The 19,796-nt window shown below is 40.1% G+C and overlaps 1 protein-coding gene across 9 annotated transcripts in view; it reads right to left on the bottom strand.

The window, feature by feature from the left end:
- The window catches only part of uvssa (UV-stimulated scaffold protein A), a 104,657-nt gene that overhangs the window by 41,585 nt on the left and 43,276 nt on the right, over nucleotides 1-19,796 (bottom strand). For all 9 annotated transcript variants that reach the window (XM_088344084.1, XM_088344082.1, XM_088344081.1 and 6 more), the window contains 2 exons: nucleotides 3,186-3,306; nucleotides 1,720-2,190 (listed from right to left, as the gene is read on the bottom strand). In XM_088344084.1, coding sequence (XP_088200210.1) covers nucleotides 1,720-2,190; nucleotides 3,186-3,306 — 592 coding nt within the window. The remainder of the gene's footprint in view (nucleotides 1-1,719; nucleotides 2,191-3,185; nucleotides 3,307-19,796) is intronic.

Raw genomic sequence — 19,796 nt, 5'->3', positions numbered from 1 at the left:
CTCTGAGTCCTGCCATGTGCAAAAGTTTGCCGACGACACTGCGATCGTGGGATGTATCAGAAACGGGCAGGAGGAGGAGTACAGGAAATTGATTCAGGACTTTGTCCGATGGAGCGACGCAAACCACCTGCACCTAAACACCACCAAGACCAGAGAGATGGTGGTGGACTTCAGGAGAACCAGAACTCACCCGGTTCCTGTAACCATCAAGGGAGAATGTGTAGAATTTGTCCAGACCTACAAATACCTGGGTGTGCAGCTGGACAACAAACTGGACTGGACTGCCAACACAGAAGCTCTATGTAGGAAAGGGCAAAGCCGACTTTACATCCTCAGAAGGCTGGCCTCCTTCAACATCTGCAAAAAGCTCCTGAAAATATTCTATGAGACAGTAGTGGCAAGCGCCCTCTTCTATGCGGCAGCGTGTTGGGGAGGCAGCGTCAAGAAGAAGGATGCCTCTCGTCTCAATAAACTGGCTAGGAAAGCGAGCTCTGTTGTGGGCAAAGAGCTGGACAGCCTAACAACAGTAGCTGAGAGACGAGCACTGAAAAAGCTGAGGTCAATCATGGACAATCCATCGCATCCACTACACAGCATTATCTCCAGACAGAAGAGCAGTTTCAGCGACAGACTGCCGTCACTGTCTTGTACTACGGACAGACTGAAGTGATCTTTTCTTCCTCATGCCATGAGGCTCTTTAACTCCACCCGGCAGAGTAAAGGCCCACATTAAACCACACCACCTACATTGGATATTACCGAATCTTACTGCAATATGTATTCTATGTAGCACTATTTAGTTACTCTATATAACACGCTACAGTGGGCATTTGCACGTCACACTGGGTATTTGTATATTGCATTCTTTTGGCTTTATTATTGTACTGTTCTCAGCTCAGGGATGCTGCTGGAAATGTGAATTTCCCTTCGGGGATGAATAAAGTATCTATCTATCTATCTATCTATCTATCTAGCATTCATTTGTATAGCCCTTAATCACAACATGTTTGTAAGGATTGCTCAGGTTGTTCCAAAATAAACATGTGTTCATCTTCCATGCATCAGTGAATTCATGAGACACTCTTCATTGTTCTGTTTTTTTGTATTTGTGGACGATTTGAGCAATCGATTCTGTGTCGCTCTAGCAGCCTGCACGGCAGCAGCACTTTGGGGGTGGCGGAGTCAGCTAAAATCACTCCTTCTGCTTCCTAATCCTCACAGATAAAATATGAAAATCAGGTTTGCTTAAGGTTTGTTCTTTATATCAAGTTAATTTATCGGGCTCGGCCTGGGCTTTAATACCCGCGGGCCTGGTCAGCTGAATTTTAAAGGCCTGATCTCATCTCTAATAGCCATCCTTCTAGCCCGTGAAATGCTACCCTCTAACAGTAACCCCACATCACATGCTTTTTTTCGGTCAAGGGCCCAGGGGTTCAAGTACATTTCTGAATGTGTACTTGAACCCCTGGGCCCTCTGAATGATTTTGAAAGAGATTTTGAATGGGATTAAGAAGAAATTCATATTCAGGTGAAACCATGGATTTAAAAGGCCATTTTGAAAATCCTGACAAGCAACATTCACAATGTTTTCTTATACTTTTTGTGGGGGGGAGGGGCTTTATGAAGTGAGACTTGGTTTATTTGTGTGTGCGTTTGAACTAAATACAATCATTCAGGAAGAAAAAAGAAACACTTTTGATATGGAAAACTTGTACTTACCACGACTAATGCACAGGTCTAGAGAATAAGAGCGTGAGATGAGGCCAGTGTTTCGAATAAAGCTTTCTCCATCAGAAGGGTCCTGCCCTTTTTTTAGTCTTCCTTTGTCCTTGTGTTTCGTCTCATAGTTGCTTACTTCTTCTATTCCTTCTTTCTTCTTTCTGTCACTTCTTTTTAGTTCTTCAGTCTTATATCCTTTCTGCTTCTTTTTTTTAATTTTGTTCTCCGCCCGTTCATCTTCAGAATTTTCTCTCCTAGTCGTATTCTTAATATCTTGAGTGGTCTTTGTTCTGTCATTTATCAAGGTTTTGCTACAGCAGGGAGGTTCATCATTCGATAAATATGCAGGTGGTGCTTGGGGTTGCAGGTCACTGTTGGTTGTGAGATTGTTTATAAAGGGGAACTGAGGCAAAAGCAGCTTCAAACAAGAGTCTAGTTCCATCAGGGCCACCACAATATCCGGGGAGCTCTCTGTAAAAAATTTTTTTTTTAAATTGGTACAAATGTCAGCAGATTGGTTAAGAAAAATACTTATTTGGGGGTTTCAACCCTGCGGCCAATTTATGCATTTTTTTTGACAACTGCCATGGGCACCTGAGCAGTAAATGTAGGAGTGAGACAGGTGGAATATATGTGGCGAAGAAGACGCAAGTATAATGTACCTTCGCGATATGTGCTTGAATAAAACTAGCATGAAAAGACTCTCATCATGAAAAAGGTTTCGATTGAAAAGGGATGGCTTATACCATATTGGGAATAATTTTATGAGTGTTTATCCGTTAATGGAAATAATGTGGCGAAACAAACGGATTACAAGAAGTAACATCCAAGGAAGCAGAAATGTTTATGGTGGATTTCTATTTATCTGACGGCCTTATCATGTGTTTCGAATAAATATTTTACACTGTTGGATCCTTGATGTTTCAGAGCAATTTTCGTGGACATTCAACGAAGATGAAGACTGCAAGGGGACGTAATGGTAAGTCACGCTGGCTTTATAGTTTTCCGGTATTTTGTTTCAGACTGATGTAGATATTTATCCGATGAGTATATTTTGATATGGTCATCATATCTCAAGAATTTAGCTTTCCAATTATATGTGAAATGACACATTTCTGTGAATGGGGACATTGCACACCCATTTGTTCATGAAAAGTCCGGTGTACCGCCGGCAGGCCATCAGATCATTGAGAGGTTAAGGTAGCGTAAATTATTAAAACTCTTTCTGTGTATCGTCTTTGTTTGTAACTATCTCATGTTTCAATGTGGGCACATGCAGGTGTGGCTCAAGTATGTACAAAATGTTTTTACCTTTAAAAATTTACTGTTTGGGGCTTATAATCAGGTGTGCTCTATAGTCTGTATTCTACGGTAATAAACCAATTCGATTGAAAGTTCAGAAAGGGTTAAATTCAGTTAACATTTACTGCATTTCAGGTTCGACATTAGTCTACATTTGCATTTACCTTCCAAATCTTTAATAGCTGTTTTTAGTCTGTTATTATATATCCTCTGCATTGTCCTTTGTCTTTCAGACTCTCTTTCGCGCTCTGCTACTGCCCTGGCCTCAGCATCCTGAAAATCCACCTAAGAAAACCAAAACAAGAGAGGTTATGAAGTCGTATGAACAAATGGTCTACTTGGGAATGCTTCACATCTAGAAATATAGTCTGCCAGTAGCTCGATCCTTGCGACAACGTCCTATTACACACATGAGCTCATGAGGTAATCACCCTAAACCTATTTTGCCTTATGTAAAAAAGTAATTGCCCCCTGAATCTTCAGAAATAGCGAGTTGTGCAACCTTGGGCAGCGATAACAAAAATCAATTGTTTACAATAATTGGTAAAAGGTCACACAGCTGAAGAGGAACTTTGGCCCATTCTTCTTTACAAAATTGGTTCAAATCTGCCAAATTAGACAGTTTTCATGCATGATCGGCCCGTTTAACGTCACACCACACCATCTCAATTGGATCCAAATCTGGTCTTTTGACTTGCCACTTCAGAACCTTCTTTTTTTTTTGCTCTTCACAGGTGGACTTGCTGGTGTGTTTTGGATTGCTGTCCCGCTAAGAGCGCCTGCTATTTTAGAGTACGAATAAAGGCCAGTAGTTCTCCGTAAGACAACATTTATTATTCAGTCAACCACAGCAAGTTGTCCTGGTCCTGAGGAAGGAAAGCAGCCCCAGATCAAACTGCCACAGCAATGCCTTACGGTTGAAATCATGTTCTTGTCAAATGCTGTCACATTTATAGGCCAGATGCACATTTTTTTTAAAAATAAAATTTTAAAGCCACTGTATAATTATATATATATATATATATATATATATATATATATATGTATATATATATATATTACACATATATACACACATATACACATACACACACACATATTTTTATATATATATATATATACATACACACACATATACTGGACTGTCTCAGAAAATTAGAATATTGTGATAAAGTTCTTTATTTTCTGTAATGCAATTAAAAAAACAAAAATGTCATACATTCTGGATTCATTACACATCAACTGAACTATTTCAAGCCTTTTATTATTTTAATATTGCTGAATTTGGCTTACAGCTTAAGAAAACTCAAAAATCCTATCTCAAAATATTAGAATATCATGAAAAAGTATACAAGTAGGCTATTCAACTTATCACCTGAATCATCTAATTAACTCGAAACACCTTGCGAGGTTTCCTGAGCCTTAAAAACACTCAGCTTGGTTCAGTAAACTAAATCACAAGTATGGGGAAGACTGCTGATCCGACTGCTGTCCAGAGGACCATCATTGATACCCTCCATCAGGAGGGTAAGACACAAAAAGAAATTTCTCAAAGAGCAGGCTGTTCACAGAGTGCAGTTTCAAAGCATATCCACAAAAAGTCTGTTGGAAGGGAAAAATGTGGCCGGAAACGCTGCACAACCAAGAGAGATGACCGCAGCTTTAACAAAATTGTGAAGAAGAGCCGCTTCCAGAATTTGGGGGAGCTTCAAAGACAGTGGGCTGAAGCTGGAGTCCAGGTATCAAAAGCCACAGTTCACAGACGTGTCCGGGAAATGGGCTACAATAGCCGTATTCCCGTGGTCAAGCCACTTCTGAACTCAAGACAACGGAAGAAGCGTCTGACTTGGGCTGTGGAGAAGAAGCACTGGACAGTTGCAGAGTGGTCCAAAGTCCTCTTTTCAGAAGAAAGCAAGTTTTGCATTTCATTTGGAAGTCAAGGCGCCAGAGTCTGGAAAAAGGCTGGAGAGGAGCAAAATCCAAGTTGCTTGATGCTTCCATCTGCTGAAAAGCTCTATGGAGATGAGGATTTCATTTTCCAGCATGATCTGGCACCTGCCCACAGTGCCAAAACCACCAGTAACTGGTGCACTGACCATGGCCTCACTGTCCTTGACTGCTAATTCCGCTGACCTGAACCCCATCGAGAATTTGTGGGGTATAGTTAAGAAGAAGATGAAAGAAACCAGACCTGCAAATGCAAATGAGCTGAAGGCCGCTATCGAAGCATCCTGGGCATCAATAACACCTCAGCAATGCCACAGGCTGATTGCCTCCATGCCACGCCAGATTGATGCAGTAATCCGTGCAAAAGGATTCCCAACCAAGTACTGAGTGCATCAATGGACATTTTCAAATGTTTGATTTAGTTTTGCTGTTATAAAATTATTTTTTTACTTGGTCTGAGGAAGTATTCTAATATTTTGAGATAGGATTTTTGAGTTTTTTCAGCTGTAAGCCAAAATCAGCAATATTCAAATAATAAAAGGCTTGAAATACTTCAGTTGATGTGTAATGAATCCAGAATGTATGACATTTTTGTTTTTTTAATTGCATTACAGAAAATAAAGAACTTTATCACAAGACCATGATTGCGTATCATTATTGAACGTGAGAACTTAGGTGAGCTATGCGGCTTTATATTTTCCCAGTATCTTGTTTTAGAACGATCTTGATGTTGCTGTGATGAGTTGAGTGAATTAAACTCAATTCCAAGGGTTTATTGTCATATGCACAGTAAAGTTGCGAGCGAAAAAGAAAATAGAAACTAAGGAATGGTTGGCATTTCTTGAATTCCAAGACTTTAACCTTCCCAATGATATTTGAAACGATGCATTTGAGTGACATCGTACGGACACCGCATCCGCACGTGTCTACGACACGTATTTGCTTCTTTGCAAGGTTTGGGAATGTTAAGGGGGTAATAAGTTTGACTGAATCATCTGACTGTTTTGTCGACGTTCCCATTGTAGCGCCTTATAATCCGGTGCACCTTATCTATGGAAGATATAGGACCAAAAACTATTTTTTGGGGGTGCGCCCTATAACCCGGTGCGCCCTATAGTGCGGAAAATACGGTACATATACACATATAAACACACATATATATATACATACATATATATATATATATATATACAAATACATACACATATATATATATATATATACATACACACATATACACATATATATATACATATACATACACACATATACACATATATATATACATATACATACACACATATACACATATATATACATACACACACACACATATACACATATATATACATACACACACACACATATACACATATATATACACACACACATATACACATATATTTTTATACATACACACATATACACATATATTTATATACATACACACATATACACATATATATACAGGGAGTGCAGAATTATTAGGCAAATGAGTATTTTGACCACATCATCCTCTTTATGCATGTTGTCTTACTCCAAGCTGTATAGGCTCGAAAGCCTACTACCAATTAAGCATATCAGGTGATGTGCATCTCTGTAATGAGAAGGGGTGTGGTCTAATGACATCAACACCCTATATCAGGTGTGCATAATTATTAGGCAACTTCCTTTCCTTTGGCAAAATGGGTCAGAAGAGGGACTTGACAGGCTCTGAAAAGTCAAAAATAGTGAGATAACTTGCAGAGGGATGCAGCACTCTTAAAATTGCCAAGCTTCTGAAGCGTGATCATCGAACAATCAAGCGTTACATTCAAAATAGTCAACAGGGTCGCAAGAAGCGTGTAGAAAAACCAAGGTGCAAAATAACTGCCCGTGAACTGAGAAAAGTCAAGCGTACAACTGCCAAGATGCCACTTGCCACCAGTTTTGCCATATTTCAGAGCTGCAACATCACTGGAGTGCCCAAAAGCACAAGGTGTGCAATACTCAGAGACATGGCCAAGGTAAGAAAGGCTGAAAAACGACCACCACTGAACAAGACACACAAGCTGAAACGTCAAGACTGGGCCAAGAAAAATCTCAAGACGGATTTTTCTAAGGTTTTATGGACTGATGAAATGAGAGTGAGTCTTGATGGGCCAGATGGATGGGCCCGTGGCTGGATCAGTAAAGGGCAGAGAGCTCCAGTCCGCCTCAGACGCCAGCAAGGTGGAGGTGGGGTACTGGTATGGGCTGGTATCATCAAAGATGAGCTTGTGGGGCCTTTTCGGGTTGAGGATGGACTCAAGCTCAACTCCCAGTCCTACTGCCAGTTTCTGGAAGACACCTTCTTTAAGCAGTGGTACAGGAAGAAGTCCGCATCCTTCAAGAAAAACATGATTTTCATGCAGGACAACGCTCCATCACACGCATCCAAGTACTCCACAGCGTGGCTGGCAAGAAAGGGTCTAAAAGAAGAAAAACTAATGACATGGCCTCCTTGTTCACCTGATCTGAACCCCATAGAGAACCTGTGGTCCCTCATCAAATGTGAGATTTACAAGGAGGGAAAACAGTACACCTCTCTGAACAGTGTCTGGGAGGCTGTGGTTGCTGCTGCACGCAATGTTGATCGTGAACAGATCAAAGCACTGACAGAATCCATGGATGGCAGGCTTTTGAGTGTCCTTGCAAAGAAAGGTGGCTATATTGGTCACTGATTTGCTTTTGTTTTGTTTTTGAATGTCAGAAATGTATATTTGTGAATGTTGAGCTGTTATATTGGTTTCCCTGATGAAAATAAATAATTGAAATGGGTATACATTTGTTTTTTGTTAAGTTGCCTAATAATTATGCACAGTAATAGTCACTTGCACACACAGATATCCTCCTAAAATAGCTAAAACTAAAAAAGCCCCACTCCAACTTCCAAAATATTCAGCTTTGATATTAATGAGACTTTTGGGTTCATTAAGAACATGGTTGTTGTTCAATAATAAAATTAATCCTCAAAAATACAACTTGCCTAATAATTCTGCACTCCCTGTATATACATACACACATATACACATATATATATATATACATACACACATATACACATATATATATATATATACATACACACATATACACATATATATATATACATACACACATATACACATATATATATACATACACACATATACACATATATATATAAATACACACATATACACATATATATATAAATACACACATATACACATATATATATATATATATATATATATACACACATATACATATATATATATACACACATATACACATATATATATATACATACACACTTATACACATGTATATATATACACACACATACACATATATATTCATACACACACATACACATATATATTCATACACACACATACACATATATATTCATACACACATATATATTCATACACACATATATATTCATACACACACATACACATATATATTCATACACACACACATACACATATATATTCATACACACACATACACATAAATATTCATACACACACATACACATAGTCATACACACACATATATACTGGACTGTCTCAGAAAATTAGAATATTGTGATAAAGTTCTTTATTTTCTGTAATGCAATTAAAAAAACAAAAATGTCATACATTCTGGATTCATTACACATCAACTGAACTATTTCAAGCCTTTTATCATTTGAATATTGCTGATTTTGGCTTACAGCTGAAAAAAACTCAAAAATCCTATCTCAAAATATTAGAATACTTCCTCAGACCAAATAAAAAAATAATTGTATAACCGCAAAACTAAATCAAACATTTGAAAATGTCCATTGATGCACTCAGTATTTGGTTGGAAATCCTTTTGCACGGATTACTGCATCAATCCGGCGTGGCATGGAGGCAATCAGCCTGTGGCATTGCTGAGGTGTTATTGATGCCCAGGATGCTTCGATAGCGGCCTTCAGCTCATTTGCATTTGTAGGTCTGGTGTCTTTCATCTTCTTCTTAACTATACCCCACAAAATCTCGAAGGGGTTCAGGTCAGGGGAATTAGCAGGCCAATCAAGGACAGTGATGCCATGGTCAGTGCACCAGTTACTGGTGGTTTTGGCACTGTGGGCAGGTGCCAGATCATGCTGGAAAATGAAATCCTCATCTCCATAGAGCTTTTCAGCAGATGGAAGCATGTAGTGCTCTAAAATCTCTTGGTACACAGTTGCATTTACTCTGGACTTGATGAAACACAGTGGACCAACACCAGCAGCTGACATGGCTCCCCAAACCATTGCTGACTGTGGGAACCTCACACTGGATTTCAAGCAACTTGGATTTTGCTCCTCTCCAGCCTTTCTCCAGACTCTGGCGCCTTGACTTCGAAATGAAATGCAAAACTTGCTTTTGTCTGAAAAGAGGACTTTGGACCACTCTGCAACTGTCCAGTGCTTCTTCTCCATAGCCCAAGTCAGACGCTTCTTCTGTTGTCTTGAGTTCAGAAGTGGCTTGACCATGGGAATACGGCTATTGTAGCCCATTTCCCGGACACGTCTGTGAACTGTGGCTTTTGATACCTGGACTCCAACTTCAGCCCACTGTCTTTGAAGCTCCCCCAAATTCTGGAAGCGGCTCTTCTTCACAATTTTGTTAAGGCTGCGGTCATCTCTCTTGGTTGTGCAGCGTTTCCGGCCACATTTTTCCCTTCCAACAGACTTTTTGTGGATATGCTTTGAAACTGCACTCGGTGAACAGCCTGCTCTTTGAGAAATTTCTTTTTGTGTCTTACCCTCCTGATGGAGGGTATCAATGATGGTCCTCTGGACAGCAGTCAGATCAGCAGTCTTCCCCATACTTGTGATTTAGTTTACTGAACCAAGCTGAGTGTTTTTAAGGCTCAGGAAACCCTCGCAAGGTGTTTTGAGTTAATTAGATGATTCAGGTGATTAGTTGAATAGCCTACTTGTATACTTTTTCATGATATTCTAATATTTTGAGATAGGATTTTTGAGTTTTCTTAAGCTGTAAGCCAAATTCAGCAATATTAAGATAATAAAAGGCTTGAAATAGTTCAGTTGATGTGTAATGAATCCAGAATGTATGACATTTTTGTTTTTTAAATTGCATTACAGAAAATAAAGAACTTTATCACAATATTCTAATTTTCTGAGACAGTCCAGTATATATACACATATATATGCATACATACAGTGCATCCGGAAAGTATTCACAGCGCTTCACTTTTTCCACATTTTGTTATGTTACAGCCTCATTCCAAATTGTATTAATTTAATCTCTTATCTCAAAATTCTACACAAAATACTCCATTATGACAATGTGAAAAAGTTTTTTTTTTAACTTTTTTTGAATTTATTAAAAATAGAAAACTAAGAAATCACATTTACATAAGTATTCACAGCCTTTGCCATGAAGCTCAAAATTGAGCTCAGGTGCATCTTTTTTCCACTAATCGTCCTTGAGATCTTTCTACAGCTTAATTGGAGTCCACCTGCAGTAAATTCAGTTGATTGGACATGATTTGGAAAGGCACACATCTGTCTATATAAGGTCCCACAGTTGAGTGTGCATGTCAAAGCACAAACACCAAGCATGAAGTCAAAAAGAACTCTCTGTAGATAGATAGATAGATAGATAGATAGATAGATAGATAGATAGATAGATAGATAGATAGATAGATAGATACTTTATTTATCCCCGAAGGGAAATTCACATTTCCAGCAGCATCCCTGAGCTGAGAACAATACAATAATAAAGCAAAAAGAATACAATATACAAATACCCAGTGTGACGTGCAAATGCCCACTGTAGCGTGTTATATAGAATAACTAAATAGTGCTACACAGAATACATATTGCAATAAGATTCGGTAATATGCAATGTAGGTGGTGTGGTTTACTGTGGGCTTTTACTCTGCCGGGTAGAGTTAAAGACCCTCATGGCATGAGGAAGAAAAGATCTCTTCAGTCTGTCCGTAGTACAAGACAGTGTTAAAGAGCCTCATGGCATGAGGAAGAAAAGATCTCTTCAGTCTGTCCGTAGTACAAGACAGTGACAGCAGTCTGTCGCTGAAACTGCTCTTCTGTCTGGAGATAATGCTGTGTAGTGGATGCGATGGATTGTCCATGATTGACCGCAGCTTTTCCAGTGCCCATCTCTCAGCTACTGTTGTTAGGCTGTCCAGCTCTTTGCCCACAACAGAGCTCGCTTTCCTAGCCAGTTTATTGAGACGAGAGGCATCCTTCTTCTTGACGCTGCCTCCCCAACACGCTGTCGCATAGAAGAGGGCGCTTGCCACAACTGTCTCATAGAATATTTTCAGGAGCTTTTTGCAGATTTTGAAGGAGGCCAGCCTTCTGAGGAAGTAAAGTCGGCTTTGCCCTTTCCTACATAGAGCTTCTGTGTTGGCAGTCCAGTCCAGTTTGTTGTCCAGCTGCACACCCAGGTATTTGTAGGTCTGGACAAATTCTACACATTCTCCTTTGATGGTTACAGGAACCAGGTGAGTTCTGGTTCTCCTGAAGTCCACCACCATCTCCCTGGTCTTGGTGATGTTCAGGTGCAGGTGGTTTGCATCGCTCCATTGGACAAAGTCCTGAATCAATTTCCTGTACTCCTCCTCCTGCCCATTTGTGATACATCCCACGATTGCAGTGTCGTCGGCAAACTTTTGCACATGGCAGGACTCAGAGTTGTACTTAAAGTCCGATGTATATAGAGTGAATAGACCTGCGAGACATGATTGTCTTGAGGCACAAATCTGGGGAAGGATACAGAAAAATTTCTGCTGCTTTGAAGGTCCCAATGAGCAGAGTGGCCTCCATTATTCGTAAATGGAAGACATTTGGAACCATCAGGACTCTTCCTAGAGCTGGCGATCGGGGAAGAAGGGCCTTAGTCAGGGAGGTGACCAAGAACCCGATGGTTACTCTGTCAGAGCTCCAGCGTTCCTCTGTGGAGAGAGGACAGCCTTCCAGAAAGACAACCATCTCTGCAGCAATCCACCAATCAGGCCTGTATGGTAGAGTGGCCAGACGAAAGCCACTCCTTATTAAAATGAACATGGAAGCCCGTCTGGAATTTACCAAAAAGCACCTGAATGACTCTCAGACCATTAGAAACAAAATTCTCTGGACATATATATATATATATATATATATATATATATATATATATATATATATATATATATATACCGTATTTTCCGCACTATAAGGCGCACCGGGTTATAGGGCGCACCCCGAAAAAATAGTTTTTGGTCCTATTTTTGACATATATAAGACGCACCGGATTATAAGGCGCTACAATGGGAACGTGGACAAAACAGTCAGATAGTTCAGTCCAACTTATTACCCCCTTAACATTCCGAAAGCTTGCAAAGACGCAAATACGTGTCGAGAACACGTGCGAATGCGGTGTCCGTAAGATGTCACTCAAATGCATCGTTCCATCATTCGGAAGGTTAAAGTCTTGGGATTCAAGAAATGATAACCATTCCTTCGTATCTATTTTCTTTTTCGCTCGCAACTTTACTGTGCATATGACAATAAACACTTGGAATTGAGTTTAATTTAAAAATAGACACTCCATTCCATCCATTATCTGCACCGCTTATCACAGAAACATCGAGTTCAGTCTGAAACAAGACAATATAAAACCGGGAATAGCTCACCGAAGTCATTGTGTTCATAATAATGTGCAGGCAATGTCCTCTTATATCCGTGAGGGTAGTAAATCCAGGAGAATACAATATTTACAAATACAGAATAGAAAAAAATGCTTTCTCTATGCCATCGGCCACATGCTATACGCATTCATCTTTTTCGGCCAATTGCAGGCTTTGTTTCGCTGTTTAAGCCAATGGCAGCCTGTACATTATAAAAAGGATCCGCCTCTTGACCTCCGAATAACTTTAGCCAATAGTGATCAATTCAACTGATGATTGACACATCTTTTTCGGCCAATTGCAGGCTTTGTTTGCCGTTTGAGCCAATGGCAGTCTGTAAATGATAAAAAGGATCCGCCTCTTGACCTCCGAATAACTTTAGCCAATAGTGATCGATTCAACTGATGATTGACACATCTTTTTCGGCCAATTGCAGGCTTTGTTTGCCGTTTGAGCCAATGGCAGTCTGTAAATGATAAGAAGGATCCGCCTCTTGACCTCCGAATAACTTTAACCAATAGTGATCGATTCAACTGATGATTGACATATTGGTTAGCCAATGAAACGCCGGTAAATAAATCCCACCATCCACCGCGTACTACTTGGCGTTCGGGGGAAAATCGAGTCGGCGGCTGCAAGTTAGTTGGAAAACTTAATGTTGATCCATAAATAAGGCGCATTGTATTATAAGGCGCATGGTCAGCTTTTGAAAAAAATAAAGGCTTTTAAGTGCGCCTTATAGTGCGGAAAATACGGTATATATATATATATATATTTTTATTTTTTTTTTTTTATTATTTTTTAGACACGGTTAATGGGGACCAAAACCACCTGCAAAAAGTGAAAATATGCGAAGTAGCAACGCCCCTTAAATTTTTTAAATTTTTTTTTAAAAAATAATAATAATTTGAACCCACGCAGGAGGTTCCCACGACCTCAGAACTGTGCCGCACACGCGCTAACCACTGCGCCGCCGTGCTACCTGGCCTCAGCGCCGAGCCCACGACCTACCCAGCGAGTCAGGTCGCCGAGGCGAAGGCCCTCGCGGTCCGAGTAGGAGACGCCGGGCGCCGGCCTCAGCGCCGGCCTCAGCGCCGAGCCCCCGACCCGCTCAGCTTGTCACGGTGTCGTGCGTATCGCGCCCGAAAGTACCCGCGCCGTTAGGGCTCGCCCGCGGGAGCGACCGAACGGCACCCGCGGTGCGGCGCAAGTAAAAAAAATAAAAATTATTATTATTTGTATTTTTTTAATTATTATTTTTTAGACCCAGTAAATGGGGACCAAAACCACCCGTTAAAAGTAGCGACGCCCCTTCAAAAAAAAAATATATATTTTTTTTAATTTTGTTTTATAACTATTACAGGCCGCGAAGCTCTGAAGCCGCGAACGTCGAAGCGCGAAGTCCCACTATATATATATATATATATATATATATATATATATATATATATATATATATGTATATATACACACTTGAAATGAAATGAAATGATCTGCATTTATATTGCGCTTTTCAAGTCAAGTCAAGTCAAGTCATTTTTATTTGTATAGCCCTTAATCACAATTAGTCTCTAAGGGCTTCACAAGTTATTACATATAAGATTAGGTTACTCGTATGCTATAGAGTAGAAGTGAGTTTTAAGCCTAGATTTAAACATTTCCACCGAGGTTGCAGATCAGATCTCAGGTGGAAGAGCATTCCACAACACCGGTGCCCGGATGGAGAACGCTCTCGAACCAGCGGAACACTTCTTGGCTCTTGGGATCACCAGGAGACCGGCGCTCTCGGAACGAAGGCTTCGGGCCGGGACATAGGGGGAGATCAGATCTGAAAGATATGAGGGGGAAAGTCCATGTATGATTTTGTATAGTAGTAGGAGAACCTTAAAATCGCATCTTAGGCTAACAGGAAGCCAATGCAGGTTAGCCAAAATTGGGGTGATGTGATCGTACTTTTTTGTCCTTGTTAAAAGCCTCGCTGCAGCATTTTGTACCAGCTGAAGACTCGAGTCTGGTCATCGGAAGACCGGAAAGTAGTGCATTACAGTAGTCGAGACGGGAGGTAACAAACGCATGAATTATGATTTCCGCATCCGACTGAGAAAGTATAGGACGAATTTTAGCAATGTTACGGAGATGGAAGAAAGCGGTTCTAGTAATTTTCTTCACATGTGTTTGAAAGGACAGATCAGGGTCGAAAATGACACCTAAATTTTTAAGTGAGTCACTCTGTGTGATGTGGCAATTGTCCAAGTTCACTGCGGTTTTAGAGAATAAGTCACGGGACTTAAAAGGACCAATAACTAACATTTCAGTCTTTTCAGGGTTAAGACGCAGGAAATTGAGTGACATCCACTCTTTTATCTCAGTGAGGCAGGCCTCCAAAGTTCCACAGTTTAGTGTGGCAGATTCCTCCATCGGGAGATAGAGTTGAGTGTCATCTGCGTAGCAATGGAAACTGATATTATACTTACGAATAATATCACCTAGTGGAAGCATATACATGCTGAATAGAAGGGGGCCAAGCACTGAACCCTGCGGAACACCACAAGTAACACTAAATGGCTCAGATGTCAATTCGCCATATTTAACGCAGTGTGTCCTATCTGAGAGGTAGGATCTGAACCATAATAGGACGCTTCCTGAGAGACCAATCCATTTTTCCAACCGTTCTAGCAAGATAATATGGTCCACTGTGTCAAATGCAGCACTAAGGTCCAGCAGCAGCAAAAGTGATGATGCGCCCGAGTCCATTGCCCGTAGGAGATCATTGGTTACCTTAATCAGAGCTGTCTCAGTAGAGTGGTTAGCCCTGAATCCTGATTGCATTGATTCAAAGAGATTGTTCTCGGACATGAAATCATTCAGCTGCTGTGCCACTACTTTTTCAAGTATTTTAGAAAGAAACGGTAGGTTTGACACAGGTCTATAATTACATAAGTTTTCTGGATCTAGGTTGGGTCGTTTCAGTGTGGGTTTAATGACAGCGGACTTAAAAGCAGCTGGAACTACACCTGAGGCGAGTGATATGTTTAAAATATTTAGAACTGAAGGTGCAAGAACGCCAAAGAGACCTTTGATAAGTGAACATGGAAGTGGGTCGAACTGGCAAGTCGTCGGTTTGGCCGTATTCACCATCTGTTTAAGATTTTCGAGTGACAGTTCACTAAAACGGGACAAAATACCTAGACAGCCACCATGTCGTGCATCTAGAGATTTGAGTGCTTTAGTATGTGTTGAATTAATACTGTCTTTAGCAATTTCTTCCTGTATGCTTTGGATCTTCTTAGTAAAGAAGACCATTATGTCGTGGGCAGAATGGGTGGAGCTATCTGGGATAGTCTGTTGCCTTGTTAGCGATGCTACAGTGTCGAAAAGGACCTTGGGATTGTTCTTTTGTGACGCAATCACTTTCGAAAGGTAGGCTGATTTTGCAGAGGCCAGGGCCGCTTTATACTTCAACAAACTATCACACCAGATTTGATGGAAAACTTCAAGCTTGGTAGCGCGCCATTTTCTTTCAGATTTCCTGCATTCTCGTTTAAGGGATCTAGTTTCATCATTAAACCAAGGTGTGCGTCTTTTAGGTCGTGATTTATGCCGGATGGGCGCAACTGAATCCAGGGCATTGGCCAGGGTAGCGTTAAATTCATTTAGGAGTGGTTCGATGGAGCCTATGTAGGAAGGAAAGGACGCAACTGCTCCTGGAAGAATATCGGAGAGCTCAGAAACTGTGCCTGTGCTTATATTGCGTCCGGTGAATCCTTCAGTTTTTTTGGTACTACATTTAGCTAGCACCTCAAATGTAACTAAATAATGATCCGAGATAACTGTAGTACACGATAGCACCGCCATGTTTGAGGTTGAAACTCCTCGAGTCAGAACCAAGTCGAGCGTGTTTCCATCTTTATGGGTTGGCAAATCAACCAGTTGATTAAAACCAAAAGCATCAATTATAGACTGAAACGCAACAGTGAGTGAACTGAGTGGGGAGTTCATATGAATGTTAAAGTCGCCCATAATTATAATTTTGTCTGCGTAGGTTACTAGTTCAGACAAAAGTTCAGCAAATTCGTCTAAGAAAGTTGTGTATGGTCCTGGTGCGCGATAGATAGTTATTACATGAATTGACAATGGAGAGGACCTCATAACAAGAGCCTCGAACGACTTGTGATTATTAGAGGTACGAGGAGTAAATTTGAGCGTTTTTTCAGAAATGAGCGCGACACCGCCACCCTTTTTCAACGTGCGTGCTAAATGGCTGCTCTCGTAATCTGGGGGAGAAGCATAATTTAGAGCTAAATACTCATCCGGGCGTAACCACGTTTCACAGAGACCAATACAGTTAAGTTTATAATCGCGAATAATATTATCTACAAGTAAAGCTTTAGGAGCGAGTGATCTAACATTCAAAAGACCAAATTTTAGCTTTGAATCATTTGACTTAGCTGTAGCCTTTGTGGAGATCGTCACGAGATGCCGGTTGTGTGCGTTGGGCTTCGGGTGTCGGTTGACTCGCAGAATCGACGAAGAAATGATGGTTGGATTAGAAAGATCTTCATGTCGTTGCTCCATCAACTTCACACGCTTCCCTGCACGACATCCTCGCTTCTGTTTTCTATCTTTTCGCCGTCTTCGTCTCCGATTTTTCTTCTTTTTCTTCGGTGGAGCGGGAAAGCAGGGCGAACCCGAGTCCCTTTGGAGCTCATTTGGGATGTCGTGGGTGGTATAGAAAGTGCCCGAAAAGTCGAAATTTAGACACCCACCTAGTCGGATGAGCTCCTCCAGACTGTAGGTCTTATTGGCCACGCATGTATCCAAAAAGGAAAGCAGGAGGACAGTGGTAAATAGTAGGATAGCCAGATAACAATCAGCCGCAACGAAAACTCGCGCCGCCATGTTGGAAACCGGAGAGTCAATGAAGACTTCCCAAAGCGCTTTACAATGTGCTTCACATTTACCCATTCTCACACACTCCTACACCAATAGCGGCCGTGCAGCCATGCAAGGCGCCAACCTGCTTATTGGGGGCGATAGGGGTTCAGTGTCTTACCCAAGGACACTTCGACATGTAACACGGAGGAGCCTGGATTCGAACCTAAGATCTCTTGATCCCAAGACGAGTGCTCTACCTCCTGAGCTAATTCCGCCACACATATATATATATATATATATATATACACATACACATATATATACAGATACTCATATATATGTATACATCCATACATATATCCATATATACATACATATATATACATCCATACATATATCCATATATACCGTATTTTCCGCATATAAGGCGCACACAAAATCTGATTTTTTTTTAAAAAAAAGCTGACTATGCGCCTTATAATCCGGTGAGCATTATACATGGATCAATATTGAATTACAAGGTCTCGCAACTTACGGTAAGCAGCCACTGACTCCATTTTTCGCGTAGAAGAAGTGTGTGTGCATACTGGGAAATATTAAACAACGATTCTCTTTTATTTGTGCGTTTGTATAAAGACCCTGAAATGGCTCCTATTAAGAGACACGCTTACAACGCAGTTTAAACTCAAGGCGATCAGTCACGCAGTAGAACACGGGAATAGAGCAGCAGCGAGAGAGAGTTCAACATTAATGAATCGAACACGAGAGTGGCTCAAGCCGGCAGAATTAAGAGTCCCCCTAGGAACTCGCTAACTGAACAATGGTTCCATGGGTGAATTATGTAAAACCCACCACAACGTTTTACATTTTACAGTTATAATGTTATTGCTTTACTGTTATTGTTTAGCACTTGTTGTTTTTGCACATTACGAGTGTCACTATATTGCAATTGAACATTTAATTTACCATAACAGTATCAGACGTTTTTTTGCGTGTTGAATAAATGGAGGAAAAGTAAAATGTTATGCCTTGCTGTTGTTCAAAGATGTTAAAGATGTGTCACGAAAATGCTTTACCTCAGAGAAAATAATAAAAGGGCTGTTTATTCATTTTGGGAGTGAATGGAGTTGTGGAAAGCTTGTTTGTTATCTATTAATAAAGTTTGACTGACCTATCTGACTGTTTTGTTGACATTCCCTTTAGCGCGGCACCATCTAACGGTTGCATAACGTAACTATATCCTCTACTGTAGCCAAGTCACATTTATTTATGACGCCCTTAATCACAAAAATGTCTCGAAGGACGGCACAGGATTACAATTACAAAATTGCACAATTACCTGATCTTAAAACAGCATGCACTTATAGCGCCTTATAATGGGGTGCGCCTTATAGTGCGGAAAATACGGTACATACATATATACATCCATACATATATCCATATATACTGTACATCCATACATATATCCATATATACATCCATACATATATCCATATATGGAAACATATACATACATCCATAAAAAGATATATACATCCATACATGCATCCATATACATACATATATATATATACACACACACACACACACACACACACGCACACATACTATATTTATATATATGTATTTATAAATATGTTTATATATAAAATTATATAAAGTGGCACCTCGCTACTTCGCGGTTCCACGTTCGCGGGTTCAGAGCTTCGCGGGCCTGAGAAATAATAATAATAAAATTTAAAAAAATTTTAAAAAAAGTTTCTTTTTTTTTTAAAAGCATTTTTGAAGGGGCGTCGCTACTTTACAGATTTTCACTTTTCGCAGGTGGTTTTGGTCCCCATTAACCGGGTATAAAAAGTAATAATAATAAAATAAAATAATTAAAAAAAAATTATATATATATATATATATATATTTATTTATTTTTTTTTTTAAGCATTTTTGAAGGGGCGTCGCTACTTCGCGGATTTTCACTTTTCGCGGGTGGTTTTGGTCCCCATTAACCGCGATAACCGAGGGATTATTGTATGTAGGCATACATATATATATATATATATATATATATATATATATATATATATATATATATATAGGGCACAGTCTTGACCACAGTTACACAGTTGACACTCAAGGTATCAAACCAAAACAGATTTTATCAAATCATCAAACAGTATACAGTGGTATCAAATATGCTTAAGATTTTGCTCTGTCTGGGGAGTGGGTTTAGTGGTGTTGTCGAATTTTGTCTTAAAATATATGGTCTGGCTCTCTCA

This window comes from Urocampus carinirostris, chromosome 9 (assembly GCF_059441175.1).
Source record: "Urocampus carinirostris isolate Australia breed hairy pipefish chromosome 9, RoL_Ucar_1.0, whole genome shotgun sequence".
Taxonomy (NCBI): Eukaryota; Metazoa; Chordata; class Actinopteri; order Syngnathiformes; family Syngnathidae; genus Urocampus; species Urocampus carinirostris.
Note: the sequence above shows the minus strand (reverse complement) of the source record. Positions and strands in the feature narration are given on the sequence as shown.